The sequence below is a fragment of the Daphnia pulex genome, chromosome 4 (assembly GCF_021134715.1).
Source record: "Daphnia pulex isolate KAP4 chromosome 4, ASM2113471v1".
Classification (NCBI taxonomy): Eukaryota; Metazoa; Arthropoda; class Branchiopoda; order Diplostraca; family Daphniidae; genus Daphnia; species Daphnia pulex.
In genome coordinates, this window is record NC_060020.1 from 3144621 (window position 1) to 3163001 (window position 18381).

Genomic DNA, 18381 nt, shown 5'->3' on the forward strand with positions numbered 1-18381 from the left:
ACCCCTTCCCTAAAAACCAAACCACAAAAAAAAAAAAAAAAAAAAAAAAAACGATAAAAGCGGTTTGATCGCCAGCACTCAAGATCCGCTGGACAGATCGGGATTATTTGCATATCAAATCGTTTGTCTCAACAAGTTTCATCATGACTACCTGGACGGACAAGATCCAAGTATAAATTTGCGCGAAACCTGCAAATAGACCGAAAACCCGCCCTACCAGAACCCTCTTGGAAGCCAAGAAGGAATAATAAGCTTGTGTAGTGTAGCACGGAGCAGCCAGGTTTTCGTGGTTTCGTGTGACCCCAAATCATAGGCTTCGAAGCGAGAATGAGTTCAAGAGAAGGAAGTCAAAATTAGAGAAAGAAATCTACGACGAGGCAAGAAGGAGAGAGAGAGAGAGAAATTCTTTTACCTATAATGGTCTAAGTGATGGGCTCCTCCTCTCTATCCACCTCACTTTCGACCGTTTCCGACCCCATCAGGACAAGGATCTCTTTGCCATCCGTTTTAATTGGTTCTCCGCCAACATAAGGAATCTATTCGTAAATGCTTGGACACCAATTTCCTTTTTTCTTTATTTTATTTTATGAAAATGTTGCAGGCATATAAAAAAGAAAAGAAAAGCGGCTCGGCTCTCTTTTGCTCCGTCCTTCCTCATATGTAGACGAATGTGATTTTTTGAATTTGAGCGCGGAGAACGAGGAAACGCTCTCACACCGCGACTTCCCCATCTGAAGAAAACAACAAAAAAACGGTGTGTGTTGTGATAACAATAAAACAAATGAACACGGACCACCCAACAAGTTCCTGTAAATTTATGAACATGCATTCAAATATTATTATTATGATTTTGAGTATTCTATTTGAATATTATTTTATTCAGATCATAACAAACTGCGGGAAAGTTTGGAAAAAGTGGGGTCTTTGAGGAGGTGATGATCTCATCCGCTAGATGGTTCCTCCCTACCAAAGATCCGCGCAGGTTTAGTATAGAATTTATACATTTAAAAAAGGAAAAAAGGGAAAACCCGTCTCATCATCATCATCATCCTCAAATGCGTAATAACAACAACAACGGCTCAATTGTTACGATACGCATGTTGTACGGCGCGTAGTAGAGCTAGAAGTAAAGAGATGATTCCATTTCTGAAGAAGGGAGGGTTCCCATAATAACTTCATAACAACAGTTCTCTCGTTCGTCGAGAAAAAGAGTCCGGGCTAGACACGCCAAAAGAGTCAGACATTACGACGTCTTTAAACCGCAACGTTTTTCCCATCTCATCCCGACGGTTCAAAAGAGAAAAAATTCGAGACACACGCGAACAAGTCTCGCACCAGCCACACGTGTAGTGTACACGTTGTTGCGATAAGAAGAGTCTCTCTCTCTCTCATGCCACCCTTGTATTCTCGTGTCTTAAGTGGGCAGACCCAGCACGGTCTCTCTAACAGACAATGCACAATTTTCATCTTCTTTTTTCTCTCTCCTTTAGCTCTTCGTGCCGTCGTTTACGTATACGTACGTGCCGACATACAGACAAAAAGACGTCACACAGAGAGAGAGAGCGGGGGCGAGCGATTGTGACGTCCATCGGCAACAACGTCGGGGGCGTCTGGTCGATATGTGTACGTCCGCCCGCTAAGTGCCTTATTCTTTTGCTCCCGATTAGCTGCCGCTTCTGTCTGTGAAGTCTAATCAGCAGAGTTCTTCTTCTATTGCGCAACTCTTTTGTCTTTTTTTCGGCTGGCACTATATGGATGCTGTTCCTCTGGCAACAAGACAAATGGCCACCTGTCAAACAATTTTTAAAGTCGAACGGGTGGAATGGTCGTAATCTGGCGCGTGCGGAAAATGGCCAAAGAAATTATTGCGAACGTTATTTCGATATTTTCTGGTTATTTCGGAAGAAGGGAATTTAGAAAACGTCGGGACCGTGAGTGGGCCCGGATGCAGAGCCAATTGAATTGCAGATAATGTGAGATAGAAATGATGATTGATTCAATGTCGTCCAGGTGTGCGCCCGCGCCCCGTCACGACTCGACTTTCCTATCGCGGGGGGCTAGGTTTCGTTCAAGGTGCGGCAGGGGCCGATCACGCTATGCGAATATCTAAACTATAAACGAGTTCCAGTCGTCATCATCCACTCGTTTATTTCTACATGTTCTCTTCTATTTTTCCTTCATTCCAAACAACACACCTGCTGATGAAAAATAAAAAAGGCTCGGCCGGGGGAAAAAAAAGGTGAGTTTATTAGCGTAGACTGAAGTCTAACGAATGTCATCGCTGGAAGGATCTGGAGAATACCTGATGCACCTTAAATCGGGTTTCGTTTTCATTTCAATGTGAATGTGTGTGTGTAGAAGAAACATTTGAGAGATTTCCCATGACACTTTTTCGTTGGCTGCGCACGACCAGTTTGCCCTTTGGGGTTCGCTAATCAGATTGTCGCAAGAGTAGGTAAAAATACAGAGCAAAAATGCGAAATGCAGATAAAGTGCAGGTGAAAATATCAGAGCTGGTCAAACCGCATGTCAACGAGTTCCGCTGCTCGCAAAAAATGTACAAAATAAAATCAACTCAAACAAAAAAATCTATAGCGCAAATTAGCCAGACGTTGTTGCGTATCATCGAGGATGCAAATTCACTTGGTCGCAAATTGTTCGCTCGAGTTATATTTATAGCTCAGAGTGCCCTGTTTCGACGTCGATCTGTATTTATCGTCATCACATCAGCAGTTGAAATGGATTAGCTTATCAGGTTACATAATTAAACGAAAATGGAACCAGCAACAAAACCAGTTGTGACGAAATTAACTAGTTTTGGGCGTCTTCTTTAATGTAATGTTATTACTTCTAAGGCTGTAGTAATGAAATTCATTAATAGAGACCATAGGAATGCAAGAGGAATTCAACGTACTGTCGGAATCGCGTAAAGCTGATATTACTCTCAGTCCATCTAGTACAAAAAAAAAAAATTGTTTCTCTTTCCCAAACGGCCGCCCGTGTTTGTCTCTTTGTTTTGCCACAATGGAGGCGGTCGCCTGTTCTTTTGTCGAAGATCAACACATAATAGAGACAGCGAGAGAGAGAAAGAGAGTCAGTAGAGTAGATAGGTAACGTAATCCGATCCGTGTAAACAGCTGACTTTGTGTCCTTTCAACCAGAAAACAAAAGAAAAGGGCCAAGAAATGAATATAATGCAGCACGCAGAATATGTCAAGGTATATACACTTGAGTTAAGAAAGAAAAGCGAATAATCTCTAAATGACTTGACAGAAAAACACGGAGGGGTGTCTGGACAAAAGTCAGAACAAAGTCGCACAGAGTAGAATAGAACCAAAAGGAAAACAACAAGAAAAGAACAGAAGAAAAGATGGTATGCAAGAGATATAGTTAGTTTTAAAAAAAAAGCGCGGAATTCAAAAAGCGTTGCGCACATTATTTTTGTTTTTTTCTTCCGGGGCGCAATGATATTCCCCCCGCGTCTTATATGTCGTCACGATTCATTCCCGATTGTTTGTTTCTTTTTTTTCTCTCCCTGGGATATTATTTTTCATACGGTCGCTTTGTGTTTACTTGCTGTGTCGACACGGGCACGTTGACGCGTGCGTAATGCTATACGACCAACTGAAGTGCTTCGAAATGATGGGATTTTTTTTTTCCACAGCGTCCGCCATCTCGTCCCGACATCTATCTTTTTTTTTTTTCGGTCGATTCATCATCATTCCTGAAGTCAGACGTTCGGAACGATTCAATCATGGCGCACAACGAACACACCACCACAAACACGAGCGCATTTTCTCGACTTTTTTTTTTTCCTTTTTCAAACGTCCTACCCCGACCCTATAGCCTGAATGCCAACTTATTCGTCTAGCTATATACATGTATATACACTTGAGTGTGTTTTTAGAGGGGGGGTGGTCGTCTTCGGTGATAAATGCGGTGTTTCGTTTCCCAACGTCACAACGGCACGGCATCGGGATGTCAGATCAATTAGACGCTATTCTCAACGATAAGTGGACGGGCATTATGCTCGGCTGAAAAATGAGCTCTCTCTCTCTCTCTCTCTCTCTCGTCTGATGATGGAGAGCGTGGCGAAAGAGAGAAATGGGCCGCCTTGTCGCGGTGAGCCTCCGCTGGAGTGGATTGCTGAGGAGAGAGGAGGGGGGAAAAGACGTCAGAGTTTAATCGGCCGGATAAGTTGGGGGATATTGTCGGTGCAAGGCAAATACCCTCTCTCTCTCTCTCGCTCATTCTCCTCCAGCGCTCTCACCGTTTTGGTGTTGTGTATCTACTTCTCTCAAGATGTAACCGGAGAGACTTCTCATAAGACAGATCCCACCATCCACCACCACCCACTTCGTTCTTCTTCTTCTTTTTCTCTCTATATACCTTTCGGCGTCCTCTACGATTTTCGGTCACGTTTCACACAGCACTGGCGACCACACAGTCCAGCAGCATCAACCGACCGGCTGAATTGAGAGATTGAATAGATAGGAGGAGACGGCCGAAAGCCTCATTTCTTTTCCCCCCGTTTCGGTTTCCTTATTGGATGCAACTGAGAACATCCTCTACGCTCCTTGATGTGTTTATCGCCAATTTCTTCCCTTTTGACGTGGGACGACATAATTATAGAATCGAAATCTTGAAAAAAAAAAAGAAAGAAAGAAAACGAAAGAAGAAACGGGGTGGAAACGGCAGATAAATAAAAAGAAAACGTCGTGGGAGGGTCAACTGCCCGCCTCCTATCCGCCGCTGCCGCTCCTGGCGCGTGTGTGTTTTATAGGCTATAAACTAGATAGTGTCCGCTTGTTTGCCATTTGCTGGCGGAGGTGCCCGTTTGTTTGACTCTCTCTTCACACACATACGTGAACGACCGTACCGATATGGCAATTGCTATAGCAACGGACCTTCCTCTTCTTCCAGCTACAACTCGACTACTCCTCCTCTTTGATCCCTCCTTCCTCATTTTTTGGGAGGCTTTCTCAAGTAGCCGGAGCGCAGCAGCAGCAGCAGGAGGAGAGAAATACGAGCAGCAGGTCGGGCCGGCAAACACAGTTGCACCGAATGATATGGCTTGCCAACTTGGTTGACCTCTAGTGAAGTGTGCGATCTCGTTGCTAGCGGCTGGCGCACCTAGGCAATCTTCAATCATCTTGTCGCTCGCTGCATTGCACCTGTTGTTCCGCATCTTGGAAAAAAATCTCTCTCTTACCAGTCGATCTTGGCAGTTGATGGGACTATTTTCTTTTCTTTTTCTTCTGATTTATTATTCTCCCATTTTTCCGCGTCCTCCTTTTGTTTTTTATCCGTCAATTTCTTACGGATTTCTTGTCTCTCATTCCATTCCCGCCAGCTCTATCAAACCAGAAATTTAGAAATCAAAACAAAAAAACCAAAAGAGAAAAATAAGAAAAGAAAAAAAGACAACAAGACTAAAACATCCATAAGGAAAAAGAATTGCCGCCATTTTTCTTTTTTTCTTCTCAACTTCTCTTCGACTACTACTTTTTGGTTTTTGTTTTAGATATTCTCTTTTGTTTGTTTGTTTCCCCCCAGCAGTTCGGACAGACTTTTATTCCATCACCGTGTGAGTGAGTGCTAGCGTGTCTATAGCGCGCTGCCGTGTGTTAGCGGGAAGCAGAAACCAGCAGTCGGCTACTATTCATCTGGTCTTCATCGTGAACGAGACGATCTCTCGGTGGCCGATCTGCCCAGCGATCAGCCACCAATGCTGATAGACATTGCGCTACTGTTCCATTTTGGGTTACTGATTGCGGCTTAAAATTCTCAAAGCACCTGTGTCTGCAAGCGTTTCTCCTTCAATCACGCTCTTTGGTTTTGTTTTTTTGTTTTTCTCTTCCAGTCGAGAATCCCGATCTTGATTTCACAGAAATCGATCGACTTTTTGTCATTTGCAAACGCATTCTTTTCAAAAAGGGATTTTTTCGCATCATTCCGCTCTTTTGCACAAGTGCGCCGTGTTTCATTCCTTTCATTATAGCGACAACAAAAGCCAATTGCAAACAAACCAACAAACCGGGAAATTGCGACTCCCGGGCGCGACTGAAATTCTCGCCATTTGGGTCTACAACATTTGACGAAAGAGGAATAAATATTGTGTCAATATAACCAATACTACACACTTTCTTCCATCTGTCTCCTTCCCTCATCCTCTTGTGCGTCTGTGTGTGTATTGCGTGGGGAGTGCGTGTGAGTGTTCGTGTTTGTGAGTCTGCGGTGTGTAAATATGCGTTTCTGGTCGGCTTCGCTCTGCCTCCTGGTTGGCATGGTCGCCCAAGTCTGCGCCGTCTGGTGGTAAGTGTTCCGTGTGTCTTTATAAATTATTTTTCTTTTCCCCCCATGTCTCTTATATACACGTCCCCCCGCTTCTATATTTGTACGGGAAATAGAAGAAGAAGAAGAAGAGAGAGAGAGTGGCTCAGAATGCATAGGTTTCATCTTGAAGAGTTGAAGACAGGCATGTGTACACAAATCAGTATATCCATAGAGAGGAGAAATATGGGAAAAGGATGGAGACCCAAACGGGGTTTGTTTGGTCGTTACGGACACTGAATAGCGGCCAAGAAAGGCGACAAACACGCCGACACAGTCAGAGAGAGAGAGAGAAAAAAAACGGAACGAAATCAGGAAAATGAAGGAAGCAATTTGCAATCACACATTCAAATGAGCCACATTGAATACGTATATAGCACAATATATAACTAGATTGAAGATTGGGTAGTACGCGGAAAGACCTCGCTTGATAAGCTACATTCAACTGAAGTAAAAAAATTTGCATCAATCGCTGGCGCGTTTCTAGGAAATAGAGAACCCATTGACTGGTTTTCAGCATTGGGGTTAAAATCGAAGAAAAACAAAAACCCGAATAGTATTCGTAAGTGCTGTGTTATATAATTAGCATTGATATGATGGCATCAGACAAGAAGTCGTTGGAAACAGTCGAGAGTTGTTTTTGTTTTCTTTTGAATTCGTGGAATACGAGTGCCGGTAATTGGTATTGCTCCACGCAAATAGAAGGAATTAGAAATGAGAATCCCCTGACGGTTTACAGTGGAAACCACTTAACACCCCTTTTCTGTGGGTGTCACTGTATATCGTGATCAATTGACCGACTCTTGGCAGTGAACGCTGAAATGGTGTTGATGTCACCGATAAGCCGATAACTTTTGGACGGCTATCAACTCGTTGGGATATGTAAATAACGTCGAGCGCGCATATAGAAACCAGAAGAAGAAGAAGAAGAAGTCGTTTCTTTAGATTCCTAAATTGGCTTCAGATTGCCTGCACCGAGTCATGGTCGTCGTCTCGTAAATATGGCAGGCAGAAGTGACGGTCCACTTTCACTCACTAAGTGCAGTTGGCAGTTAAAAAAAAAAAAAAAACGGAGCTCACGCGCTCCATTAAAGCACAGTTGAAGCGCGTATTACCCAACGACGAAGAACGACGATGCCGTGATTCTCCGCGTCGAGCATTTGGGCGTGATCTCGTTCGTTCAAACTCCCGTTCGCCCACCCAACCGTGCTGCTGCCAGTGGGGCTCAAAAGGCATTCGACGATGTCACAACAGTAACTATAACTATCTAGCAGCAGCGCTGCCTTTAAATAGCTGTCATTCTCGCACGCTATCGCCGCTGAGATTCAAAAATTTTTCTCTTTCAATTAAAATAAAAGAGAAAAGAATCTTTCCCATTTATTTGTTTTCATTTCGGATATTATTGGAAGGATTGCTGGGTGGGCTGTATAGAGTCCTATGTGTGTGGGATGTTATACTAGTCGCCAGACCGGTATACCAGTTCGTGCACAAATGTGTTAGATAAAGACCGGCGGATCAGTACAATGCACATCTTTTTCTTTTTTTCGTTTGCTTTTGTTGCTTTCGACATAATGTGATGGATCGCTCAATGACATGACATTCTGGAACGCTTTGAAGTTCCGACCCGACGAGAACGCCAAAATTTCACCAAGTCCATTAAATGTCTAGGACCAAAAGGAAAAAGAAAAGCAACATGAATGGGAACAAGAAACAAAGTTCTAGTTGAGGTTTTTGTCTTTGGCCTTATCTTCCGAATCCCGTCACCCGAATAACGTTTTAATGGGAGTTGCTGATGGTATCCGCCATCCGACTCTCAATGGTCGGGCTCATACCCATTAATAACATTATACGGTAGGACCGAGAGGTTTTGGCTTCATTCAGAATGGGCGACATCAATCATCATCGTTTTTCCACTTGCAAAATGAAGTTATCCGCCGTACAACAGCTGAAAAAGGGCTGGTTTTTCCTTTTTAATGAATGAAATGTTCCGTCATTGTCGCTGGCGGGGCGAGCAGTTCTTGATAGCCACTATAGAGACGCTTTTATCTTAGACTACAATTAATGCTTTACAAAGTTCACATGCACAAACAAAACTCTAGAGTAATAAATATCTAGGTAACTTATAACTCATGATCGAACCTGACGGCACGGAAGGAAAATGCCGGATGAAATCTTATCGAAGCCCTGATGCCGCCTGTTTGTATGTTTTTTGTTTGTTTTTTTCAAGAATGAAAAGAAGAGGGTTTGTAACCAGATAGCTATTACGTCAGCGATGCTCTTAGATATCACCTAGCTCTCCTCTCTTACTGATATTCATGAATTCCGAGATATTCTCCGCCGCCAAAGAGATGAGTTAGACGGAATTGGAAAGAGAGACTGGCTTCCAATTCGTCGCTTATTCTCTGTTAATAATCGAATTAAGAACAAACGTTCCAGGAATCTAGCCTCCGTGTTTCTTTCTTTTGTTTTCCTGACTTTTGCGGGTGGTATTCCCCGCGTGGGAATTGCGATCGTTCAACAACATTTCATTTAAATTGTTTTGTTTGTTTGTTTTGTTTTATGTGCCATCAGGGCGAGCGCCAGTCAGGCCATGATGATGGAACCGATGCGCCTGTGCCGCCAGCGGCGGGTGCGGCAACACCTGGAGAGAACAAACTTCAACGACAACGGACGACACGAGAGGATAAAGAGCCGCCAAGTGGAAATCTGCCGCAAGGAGCCCAAAGTGTTGCAGGAGATCGTCAAGGGGGCCCAACTGGGCACCAAGGAGTGCCAGCATCAGTTCCGCAACCGGCGATGGAATTGCACCACGGCCCGCAAGAGTCTCCGCAAAGTCATCGCTAGAGGTACTACATGCTAAACAAATTGCTTCAGGAATTTCGTACGTGGCTATCAAATGGTCAAACAAAAAGTTCCGCTGCTATCTGCCTGTAATAATAACTGTCGGGGCTCCACCTTTCACCTGTGGGTCAAACTTGGGCTTCCAAGAACCCGTCTGTCGATTGCAGCCCAATAACTGTAATTGGGAATGAAGGGCGCAAGAAAAATCAAAAGTCTAAGCAAGAAAGCGGAAAGACAAGAATGGAAAGGTTGTACGCACACAAATAAAATCTAAGACAGACACGACTACATATCTAGGGCTTTATTATTATACATGTAGCAGCTGATGTAGAGTGGGTGTACGAGCTTGGCACGAGGGACAGGAGCTCTCTACATTTTTCCATTCTACATCGACGTGGGAGAGAACCCTTTGCAATTATCACCTGGATGCCATCTCATTGTCAGTCGTTTACCAAACAATTTCTTAATATCAGGAACCGCTCCGGGTTGGCTCGAGACTCCTGGGGAGGTCCGTCTTTTTCTCTCTATCAAGCCCCGTAAAAAATTAGAAAGAAAAGAAAACTCGACATGCGCATTTCACTTGTTTTTCTTTCTTTTATAGTTCTTTATACCACCCTCTCATCTTCATCCTCGCCGTCTCTTATTCTCGGATATCAAAACAAAACAACAGATTGTTCTATATACATCCATTTCATCTTTTTGTTTAAATAGAGAGCATTGATTCCACCATTATTTAAAAATCTATGTGCACAAAAAGCCCCCTTTCCCCTGGGAACAGGTTGCTTTTTAAAATGAACGATTTCGAGAAATCTTATGAAATAAGGTGGAAAACCCGTTATGTAATTCTTCTTACAGCACATTTTCCGTTGAAAATTCTATGATCAAGTTGAGTGCATCACGTCAAGTAAACGCCCACCGACAGGTGAATAAAAAACCTACTCTACTTGCGATGGTGGTCACATCCAGCAGGACATAAAAAAACTAGAAATAAGTTAACTTTGTTTGTCTTTTCAATATGAACTCATCAGAAATCAGCGGCCGGAAAGAATGACGAAGTGAATGATAACGCGCAGCAAAGACTAATCAAAGTGCTGTCCACCGAAATGTTCAACTGGTTTTAATGCAGCGCATGCGTTTATATGCCCCAGACGAGAGAGACAGAGTCTGATAAAATGATTCGTCGTTCGGACATGAATTTGACGTTTGAATAGGACAACAAAAAAATAAAAATAACAAATAACAAATAAAAAAACCAGCCGGACGAGCTTTGGTTTTATTGGAAAAGTTGAGCCGCGTCAAACTAGTTCACGCGCGCGGGACAAACCATTCTCAGACATAAAGAGCCCTGCAAACGGGACACGATGATATGTGCACAGCGTCGAAGAGTTTGTGTAAATAATGCAAGTCCACCATTGCATAATCAAGCCGGTCACTGCAGCATTTGTGTGTGTGTGTGTGTTTGTGTCTCTTTTGCCTAATTGTTCCAGTTCCTTGGAGTTTGTTTCCCCTTGATGTATTACCCCGGGTCCGAAACTGACAAGTCTGACAGCCAGACGGCAGCCAGCCAAAACCTTGATCACGCTCGTGAGAACCAAACAACTTGAAAGCGATCACTGTGTCAACATTCTTTTCTCCCATTCAATTCAAAAATCTACCGGCAAACAAGAACGTGACCTTCTTGTGCAAACAATTGCCACCACTATGCACAAATCCGCAATCCCACGAGTCCCATTCAAAGTTTCAAACGGGTTAGATACGTGTGTCCATTTCATTATACACAGTTTCCCCTTTCCAAGAATGATCAAAAGAGAGACGTATTTAGATAGTACTATGTTTTATAAATATTTATGTGCGTACATAGAGGAGAAAAGACATTTCGCAAGTAGTCGACACAAAAAATAAAAACGGTCAAGGTTTAAATTGTGCCGCTCAGTTTGCCGCGCGCTGGACATTTTGTCAACTCCTCAAGAAAATATTTCGAGAGAGTTTTGAATCAAGGGCGGATAAAGCCGTCGTCGTCGTATTTATATATAGCATGGCCATCTTTTTTTAAATAAAAAGATCCTTTTTTTTTATTTTGGGAGAGAGGGCATCACCGTGAGAAAAGAATGCTGTCGGTGATGGCTCCTTCTTCTTCCGAAAAAAGAAAACAAAAAAAGAGAAAAATCCCCTACTACTAAAAAAAAAAAAAGAAATATGAAGAAAAAAGGGAAAAGAAATTGCTCAAGAAATTGGTCCCCCGGCTGCTGCTGCCGACGTCATTATCACCTGGGTGCTACCTCTCTCTCTGCCTGTATAGGAAACTATCGGACGACCTCTCGGTTTGGGAAAAATCAGATGTGCGTATTGTATGTATCTCGAGTGTGGATCTCCTAAATAGCTATAGAAAGATGGAGAGAGTGCGTAATCCCCCGCTAGCCCCAAACTGTCGTCTCTCTCTCTCCATTGTGTCTAACAGCGATTGAATCTTCCAAGTTGTAAAAAGATTTAAGAAAAAAAAAAATGGAAAATGTGAACTCATCTGCGGGTGTGAATGTTCTCTTATTCAATTGCCAAGTCGTTAGATTGGTGTGTGTAACCTATAAAAAAAATTTTTTTCAATGTTTTTTGACGCGTAGATACCCGCGAAACGGCGTTCGTCAATGCCGTCGTGGCGGCGGGCGTGACCTACACCGTGACGCAAGCCTGCAGTTCCGGCCACCTCCTGCAGTGCACCTGCGATAAAACTATGAAAGGTCAGTTGTGTCCTCGTTTCTTTTCTTTTCTTTTTAAAATTTGATATCTCCGCCATCTATTACATCCATCCTCCCATCTCATCAATCTTTCAGGGCATTAGTCTTAAGAATAATCTGAATAACTAAATCCCCAATCTATTTTTGATTCTTTTGTTCATAAATGCCCAACATTTGGAATAATTAAAGTCCAACAAAGGCGATTCCCGACCGTATAGTATTTCGATACACTTGCCGATAAAAAAAACCTGTGTCTATATATTTGATACAAGATCTACTAGTGTGCGTGTACCTGGGGGAATGGGAATAAGGGTGAGAGGGTGGAGAAGAATTGAAAAAGCGCCGCTTTACTTGTGCCGCTAGTCTCACAGGACGACATGATATCTACTGTACGTGTTATTAGTCTCTTTCCATCCAGCGGCCGCTATGTCAAGGGCAGGGCGCAGCAGCGGAGGGACACACACACACACACGCATCTATCTATCAACACAAAGCGGAGGAAAAGAAAAATAAGACCACCCGGACATTTTTGATACACAGTGACATTGAATAACCAATCGAATTCAACGGGTGACACGGTTGTTTTTTTTTCTTAGTTCCCCCCTTTATTTTTTCTTTCTCGCTTTTAATGTCTCGAGCGAATCCATCGCAGACGTGGTGCGGCACAAGGAGAATCGACGACGACGGCGGCGGCATCGGCGGCGGCGGTCAGAAACTTGAGAGGTTTCCCACGCTCTCCGCAAAAGAATGTCATCCTTTCTTCTTCCACTTCTTCTTCTTCTCCTCTCTCTATTCCTCTGTCTTTCTCTCCCGTGTGTGTGTGTGTGTGTGTATCAAAGGTATTCCAAAAACCCCATGAGAAACCTCGTCAGTAACGCAGCACACACGGCAGCGCAACGGCAGACAACCCGCACAGATAGACACAATTTTCGATTCAAACTTTTTCTTGTTTCTGCTCCCACCTCTTCGTCTTCTTCTAGAAGAAGAAAGAAAGAAAGAAAAAACACGATTCAAACGACAAGAATTTCACCGTCATTAATGGCCAGTGTCGGATTCGTCCCTCTTCAACTTTTTACGCACTGCCAGCGCGCTGGATGCATGGCCACCAGTTTATCAGATCATTCGTCAACCAGATCAGATCATGTCAGACCAGCGAGATATAAGGGGGGAAAAGAGAGAGACGGGAGACTTTTGCTTCAAAAGAAATGAGAGAAACAAAAGATAGACGTGTCTGCCAGGAGTAGATCCCATGGGGTAATTGTAGAAAATATATTTACACGGTGGCCGAACTGCTAGGATCGTCTAATAACGGAAATAGACTTTTGAATTGACGGATCAAAACAAGAATTCATTTCTGGATGCGTTGATTACTACCGCTCATTCACCGAAAATTATTTGCATATTGTGCAGGCGTGTCACCCGATGGTGATTGGGAATGGGGCGGCTGCGCTGACAACGTCCAGCACGGATACAAGAAATCACGCGAGTTTATGGACGCAAAGTACCGTAAGCGGAGTGACCTCAAGACGCAAGTCATGCTGCACAACAACGAAGCTGGACGACTGGTAAAATTATTCATTTTTACCTGTTCTTCAATGAAAAAAAAAAGCATGTTTCACTTTCCTTTTATTTTATTTTTTTTTTCTTGCTGGAAATTGGTTCGTGGCAATGAACTTTGAACGAAAACAAAAACCACCTTTATTTTGTTTGTGGGGAAAAAAAAGGCGGTCAAGAACTTTATGCGGACTGAATGCAAGTGTCACGGATTGTCCGGTTCGTGTACGCTGCGCACCTGTTGGCGTAAATTGCCTCTGTTTCGTGACGTGGCCACCCGGCTCAAAGAGAAGTTTGACGGAGCTGCCAAAGTGATTCCGGGTAAGTCGTCATCAACTTCATTTGTCTTATCTTCCGACTCTGAATGTTTTGATGATTTAACCCAAACAAAAAATTAGGAAATGATGGCAAGACAATCATTCCGGAAGTGGCGAGCATCAAACCGCCCGGACGCGAGGATTTGATCTACTCGGAGGAATCGCCCGATTTCTGCAATCCGGATCGAGTCACCGGATCGCTGGGCACGGCCGGCAGGGTGTGCAACAGCACGTCACCGGGAGTCGAGGGTTGCGAGCTGCTCTGCTGCGGGCGGGGCTACGAAACGCGGACGACCAAGACGCGCGTCAATTGTCACTGTCGGTTCAAATGGTGTTGCGAAGTCACCTGCAAAATTTGCACCGTCAAGAAACACGTCAACACCTGTCGCTGATCAATCAATCGCATCCGCAATATTCACGCGCAATCCAGCCGGGAGTGTGACGCAAAAATGGGGCGAATTATTCTCCCCCTGATATAACCCCACCCTTTCTTATTTTTCAAAGCTGAACTGTGTACAGTCCTTGGTTTTTCTAATATTATTTTTATTATAATTATACTACTAAGTCCCCACCTTTTTCTGTTCGTGAATTCGTTCGTTCGTTGTTGTTGTTACCAACGGATGTCGTGTCAGTCGGTCAATAGCGACACGTTAACTCTTTTTGAATTTCCTTTTAAAATATTTCGGTGTCTCTTCTATTTGAATAATATTGATTTCGGTTGAACAAATCACGATGAACTTTTCGACGCTACAGCGCAATTTCGGTTAAGTGATGCAATCGCTTTTTTCTTTCACAATTTTTCTAAATTGAATTTCATTCAGATTCGTGTAGAAGCCAATCTGCATTAAGATATGACCACATACTTTGCTCTCCATTCGTATAAATGTGATTACGAGTTATGATCGTATACGAAAAAGAAAATACAAAAAATTCAACAAGAAAAAAAAAATAATAATAATAAAAGATAGCTTCACCCATAAAATCAGTTGCATTTTCCTCAAATAAAAATGTTAAAAAAACAAAAAACAGCTGGGATATTTTTTGTTCTCCTTTCCTCTCATTCCTTGATTTTAATTTTCGAAATCTGTTTCCCCATTCTCGAAATAAATCAAAGATTAGATTTTTTTATTATTATTTCATTCTGTCTGTGTGTATAAATGTGTGGGCCCTAATAACAGAAGAAGAAGAGGAAGAAAAAGAGCAGAGAGGGAATGAATAAAGGGCAGACTGTATTCCGATTGGTTAGCAGATAGAGGGGCATCCAATAAATGTTAAAAACGTTGGTGGAATCTGAAATGAAAGGTGGGCGGATGATGGAGTAGAATGAAACATTTATGACTGTCTGACGGTGATACGACGGCTGATGTTAGGAGAGGCCAATCCATCGTCGTTTGTGGCCGCAGGAAAAATAGAAAAAATAAAATAAGAAGGAATGAAGGAGGGACAAGATTGGAGTGGGTCACGGCATTGCATCACGGAGTTGCGCCCGATCGGGACCCTCGGCAACCACCCCAAATGTGTGGCAGGCCCCGTCAAGTGTTTGCGTCGCTTCGCGTCTGTGTACCACCGGATTATTACGATGTATTTAGTTTACCAAATGTTTTAAGTAGAGAGTATAGTAGGATTTCTCATTCCACATGCATGGGGCAACCGACGCCATTGAGCGAAAGCCACCAATTTATAAGTGTGCCCCTCCACAGCTTATAATATATATATTTTATGACTTCCCCAACATGCAACATTCCACCATTTTCTCTTCGATTCCTGGTACTCGGAACAATTTATTCTCCTAATTCTCAATCTCGTTCTTCGGTTTTTCTCTGAACGCTAATCATTTGTCGCTGACCGTTTCCGAGAAACTGCCGCAATCTCCGCTAACCGAAATCAAATGAGTTGACTTGAAATCAATCGAGAAACTTCTTTCTTTAAATCCACCAGTGTTTTTATTCTTCTCGCTTTTCCCTCTCTCCCTGTCTCTCGTCTCGTCTTGGTGAGGAATTTTTACGATCCGGGGCATGAGAAAATGTGATCAAACGGATACAACAGGAGGCCAGGTAGACGCATTATATCTGTCTGATATATAGACACATGTGTGTGTGTGTGTGTGTGTATAATCATAATGTAATATAATAAAAGTAAGAAAAGCAAAAGAAGAACGGGCAAGATTTTGAAGGACGGATCAGCTTATTTTTGAAACCAAAAAATTGTTTCGTGTCTTTTATGATGGGGACGACGACGGATTGAAAAGAACAAAAAAGAAAATAATAATAAAGAAAAGAAAAGAGAAAACGAATAAAAAATTAAAGCTCACAATCTGAGCTTTGGCTGTTGCTAGCTGCTGGCTGATTTGCTCCTGCTTCGCTTACCAACGGGCGGGCGGGCAGGCGGGCGGGCGGACAGACGGAGGGGAGAATATGAGCAGCCCTTGGGCCGCTATTTGACATTTATGAACCTCTTTGGCTGCTGTTGAAAGTCATCTTCATATCTCCTGGCTGAGGAAAAGTTACGAGCCCCGGCCAGTCAGACAGAGAGACGCTGATAGTTTTGGGCACGGGCTGCGCGCGTCCGCGCAGAACTGGAAAGTCATAAAAACCGAGGAGTTGGAAGATCATTTGCATCGACTCACTTTCGTCGCTTATCGCGCGCACGTTTTCTCCATTTCGTTTGTGACCTTCTTTGATTCGTCCAGCCAGTCAAGTCAATCGGTTCAATAATAAAAAAGAAAAACAGGCAGAATAGAAAATGGATAAAAAAAAGCACTTTTATAGAATTTGAAGTCACTCTGCATTATGCCGATGATTTCCCGGTGCGGCCATGGCAAATTTCAAGTGAATGAGAGAGAGAAAGCGCGAAAATCGGCGAATCATCAACTCGTATAGACGTGAAGAAATGTGTTCATTGAATTTATATTGCCACGAATTGATATGCGCGAGAAAAGTTATTCGTTGAGATTGTGCTGCTGCTGGCAGCCTGAGCCGATAATCCCTTTATTGCCATGGAGACTGCTGGCGGTTGCCATTGGGGAAACCACCAGAGAAAAAAGAACTTTGAAACATCCATTGATCGACTCGGAATTTCACGATTTCACGTGTCACTTTATTCTTTACGGCGAGTCGGCGAGGTGCCGGTGTGTCGGCAGGTCCCTCTTGGTAAAAAATTGTCTTGTTGCACTTTACTTGAAGTGTTTAAAGTGAAAAAAAAATTCGAATTTGATCGTTTACCCACAGAAAAAGTTGTGAGGTAAAAAAAACAAGCCTGATCTGCAGTCGTTCGACAAATGAGATTTTTAGTGAACTCTTACTGTGAAAAAACAAAAACGGAGAGATAAAACAGTTGCAGTCAACCGCCTAGCTCACGAATAAACATACCCCGTGACTACGTAACTTTTTTTTTAAATCGACGCCACCAAAAATGTCAATAAGGAAGAATAGAGATCAATTTTGTCCTACCTTCTGTGCCTGGGAAATACAGCCAGGCATCTCTACAGTTGCTCCATCCATCAGCTGAAGATTTAAATGGCACCAGACGGATAGGGTAAAAAGGGTTGTCCTCGTGAATACACCCACATTCACATGGGCGTACACAAGAACATTTAAAGAAAGGGGAAAAAGGGAGATCCGTAACTCGGTTGACATCGGTAGAATCTCCAATCAAGAGGAATGCTGTTTATCTAAATAAAAATAGAAAATGGGTTACGAAAAAATATTGACAGAATAACAAGCCAGGAAAAGTTGAAAATGAGGCACTGGGTATACCGAAATTGTTAATAGATGGGAGAACGAAAGGTTTACATGTAATACACTGCATTGATGCAGGTAATGCAACATTAAAATATCTAGTAGGTCACAGGTCAATAAAAGCGATAAAAGTTAAGTTAAGTTATTACCCAAGCGATGATCCTGAGATTGTTGCTGATGACATGTGAACACTTGCACAAGATAAACTTGCATGTTGTGTGGTTATGATAGCTGGCTCTGGCCTCAAGTCTGTAAAAAAGAAAAAAAATGTTACATACTACAATCAAACTTCCATGCATCGATATTTGATAGGGCAATCACTCAATTGCTAGTCAGGAACTAACATTACACTAATTTGAGTTTAACTCTTCTATAGCTCCTTAAATTATTCTATTTGAATTCTTTGTTTTATTTACCCGCTTAACATCATGGTGTATAACAAAAGCAAATAATATAAATCCGTATAAATCTTGAACCATGCTTTTCTTGAAACTTTGTCTTCTCGAAATTTTCAACTAATAAACGAAGCAGACGACACTTGTCCAATTTTCTTCTAATCAGCATGCTTACGATAATACGATATCGATATAAATTAAATGATAAAAAATCAAACTCTCCCCTCAAAAACGATAAGGGAATAAGTTGAGGGAATAAATTTAAGCTTAAATTTATTACCATTTCTGTTTGGTATAATTCCCCGGTAAGACCCCCCTCCCAGTAGAGAAATTGACTGTAAATACGCGCTGTAGGCCTGCTGTATAGCAGCGCGCATATGGACAAAGTCGCACTCGCCACGTATCGTTTTGTAAATTGCCTTGACATTTGTCATTTTCTCGGAGAGTAAAAGAAAACGGCAGGGCACACGCA

General features: G+C 42.7%; 1 protein-coding gene and 1 long non-coding RNA gene across 2 annotated transcripts; one reads left to right on the plus strand and one right to left on the minus strand.

The window, feature by feature from the left end:
• Positions 1-426: 426 nt before the first annotated feature.
• LOC124192447 lies at positions 427-18052 on the minus strand. Its single transcript, XR_006873719.1, has 4 exons — positions 17931-18052; positions 17664-17763; positions 17227-17447; positions 427-731 (listed from the first exon to the last, which is right to left on the minus strand). It is a non-coding gene; the product is annotated as an uncharacterized LOC124192447 (long non-coding RNA).
• On the plus strand, positions 4814-14908 carry LOC124192446 (protein Wnt-6-like). The gene is made up of 6 exons (XM_046585724.1): positions 4814-6315; positions 8905-9179; positions 11793-11909; positions 13317-13471; positions 13631-13781; positions 13859-14908. Exons 1-6 carry the CDS (start codon positions 6248-6250, stop codon positions 14167-14169), a joined length of 1077 nt encoding a protein of 358 aa, XP_046441680.1. The 5' UTR covers positions 4814-6247; the 3' UTR covers positions 14170-14908.
• Positions 18053-18381: the final 329 nt, after the last annotated feature.

What these genes read in the sequence shown, in the direction of transcription:
- LOC124192446 (XM_046585724.1), top strand. Translation starts at nt 6,248, where the DNA reads ATGCGTTTCTGGTCGGCTTCGCTCTGCCTCCTGGTTGGCATGGTCGCC. An exon ending in CTGCGATAAAACTATGAAAG is followed by an intron (nt 11,910 to 13,316) that starts GTCAGTTGTGTC and finishes CATATTGTGCAG; the next exon opens with GCGTGTCACCCGATGGTGAT. An exon ending in ACAACGAAGCTGGACGACTG is followed by an intron (nt 13,472 to 13,630) that starts GTAAAATTATTC and finishes GGGAAAAAAAAG; the next exon opens with GCGGTCAAGAACTTTATGCG.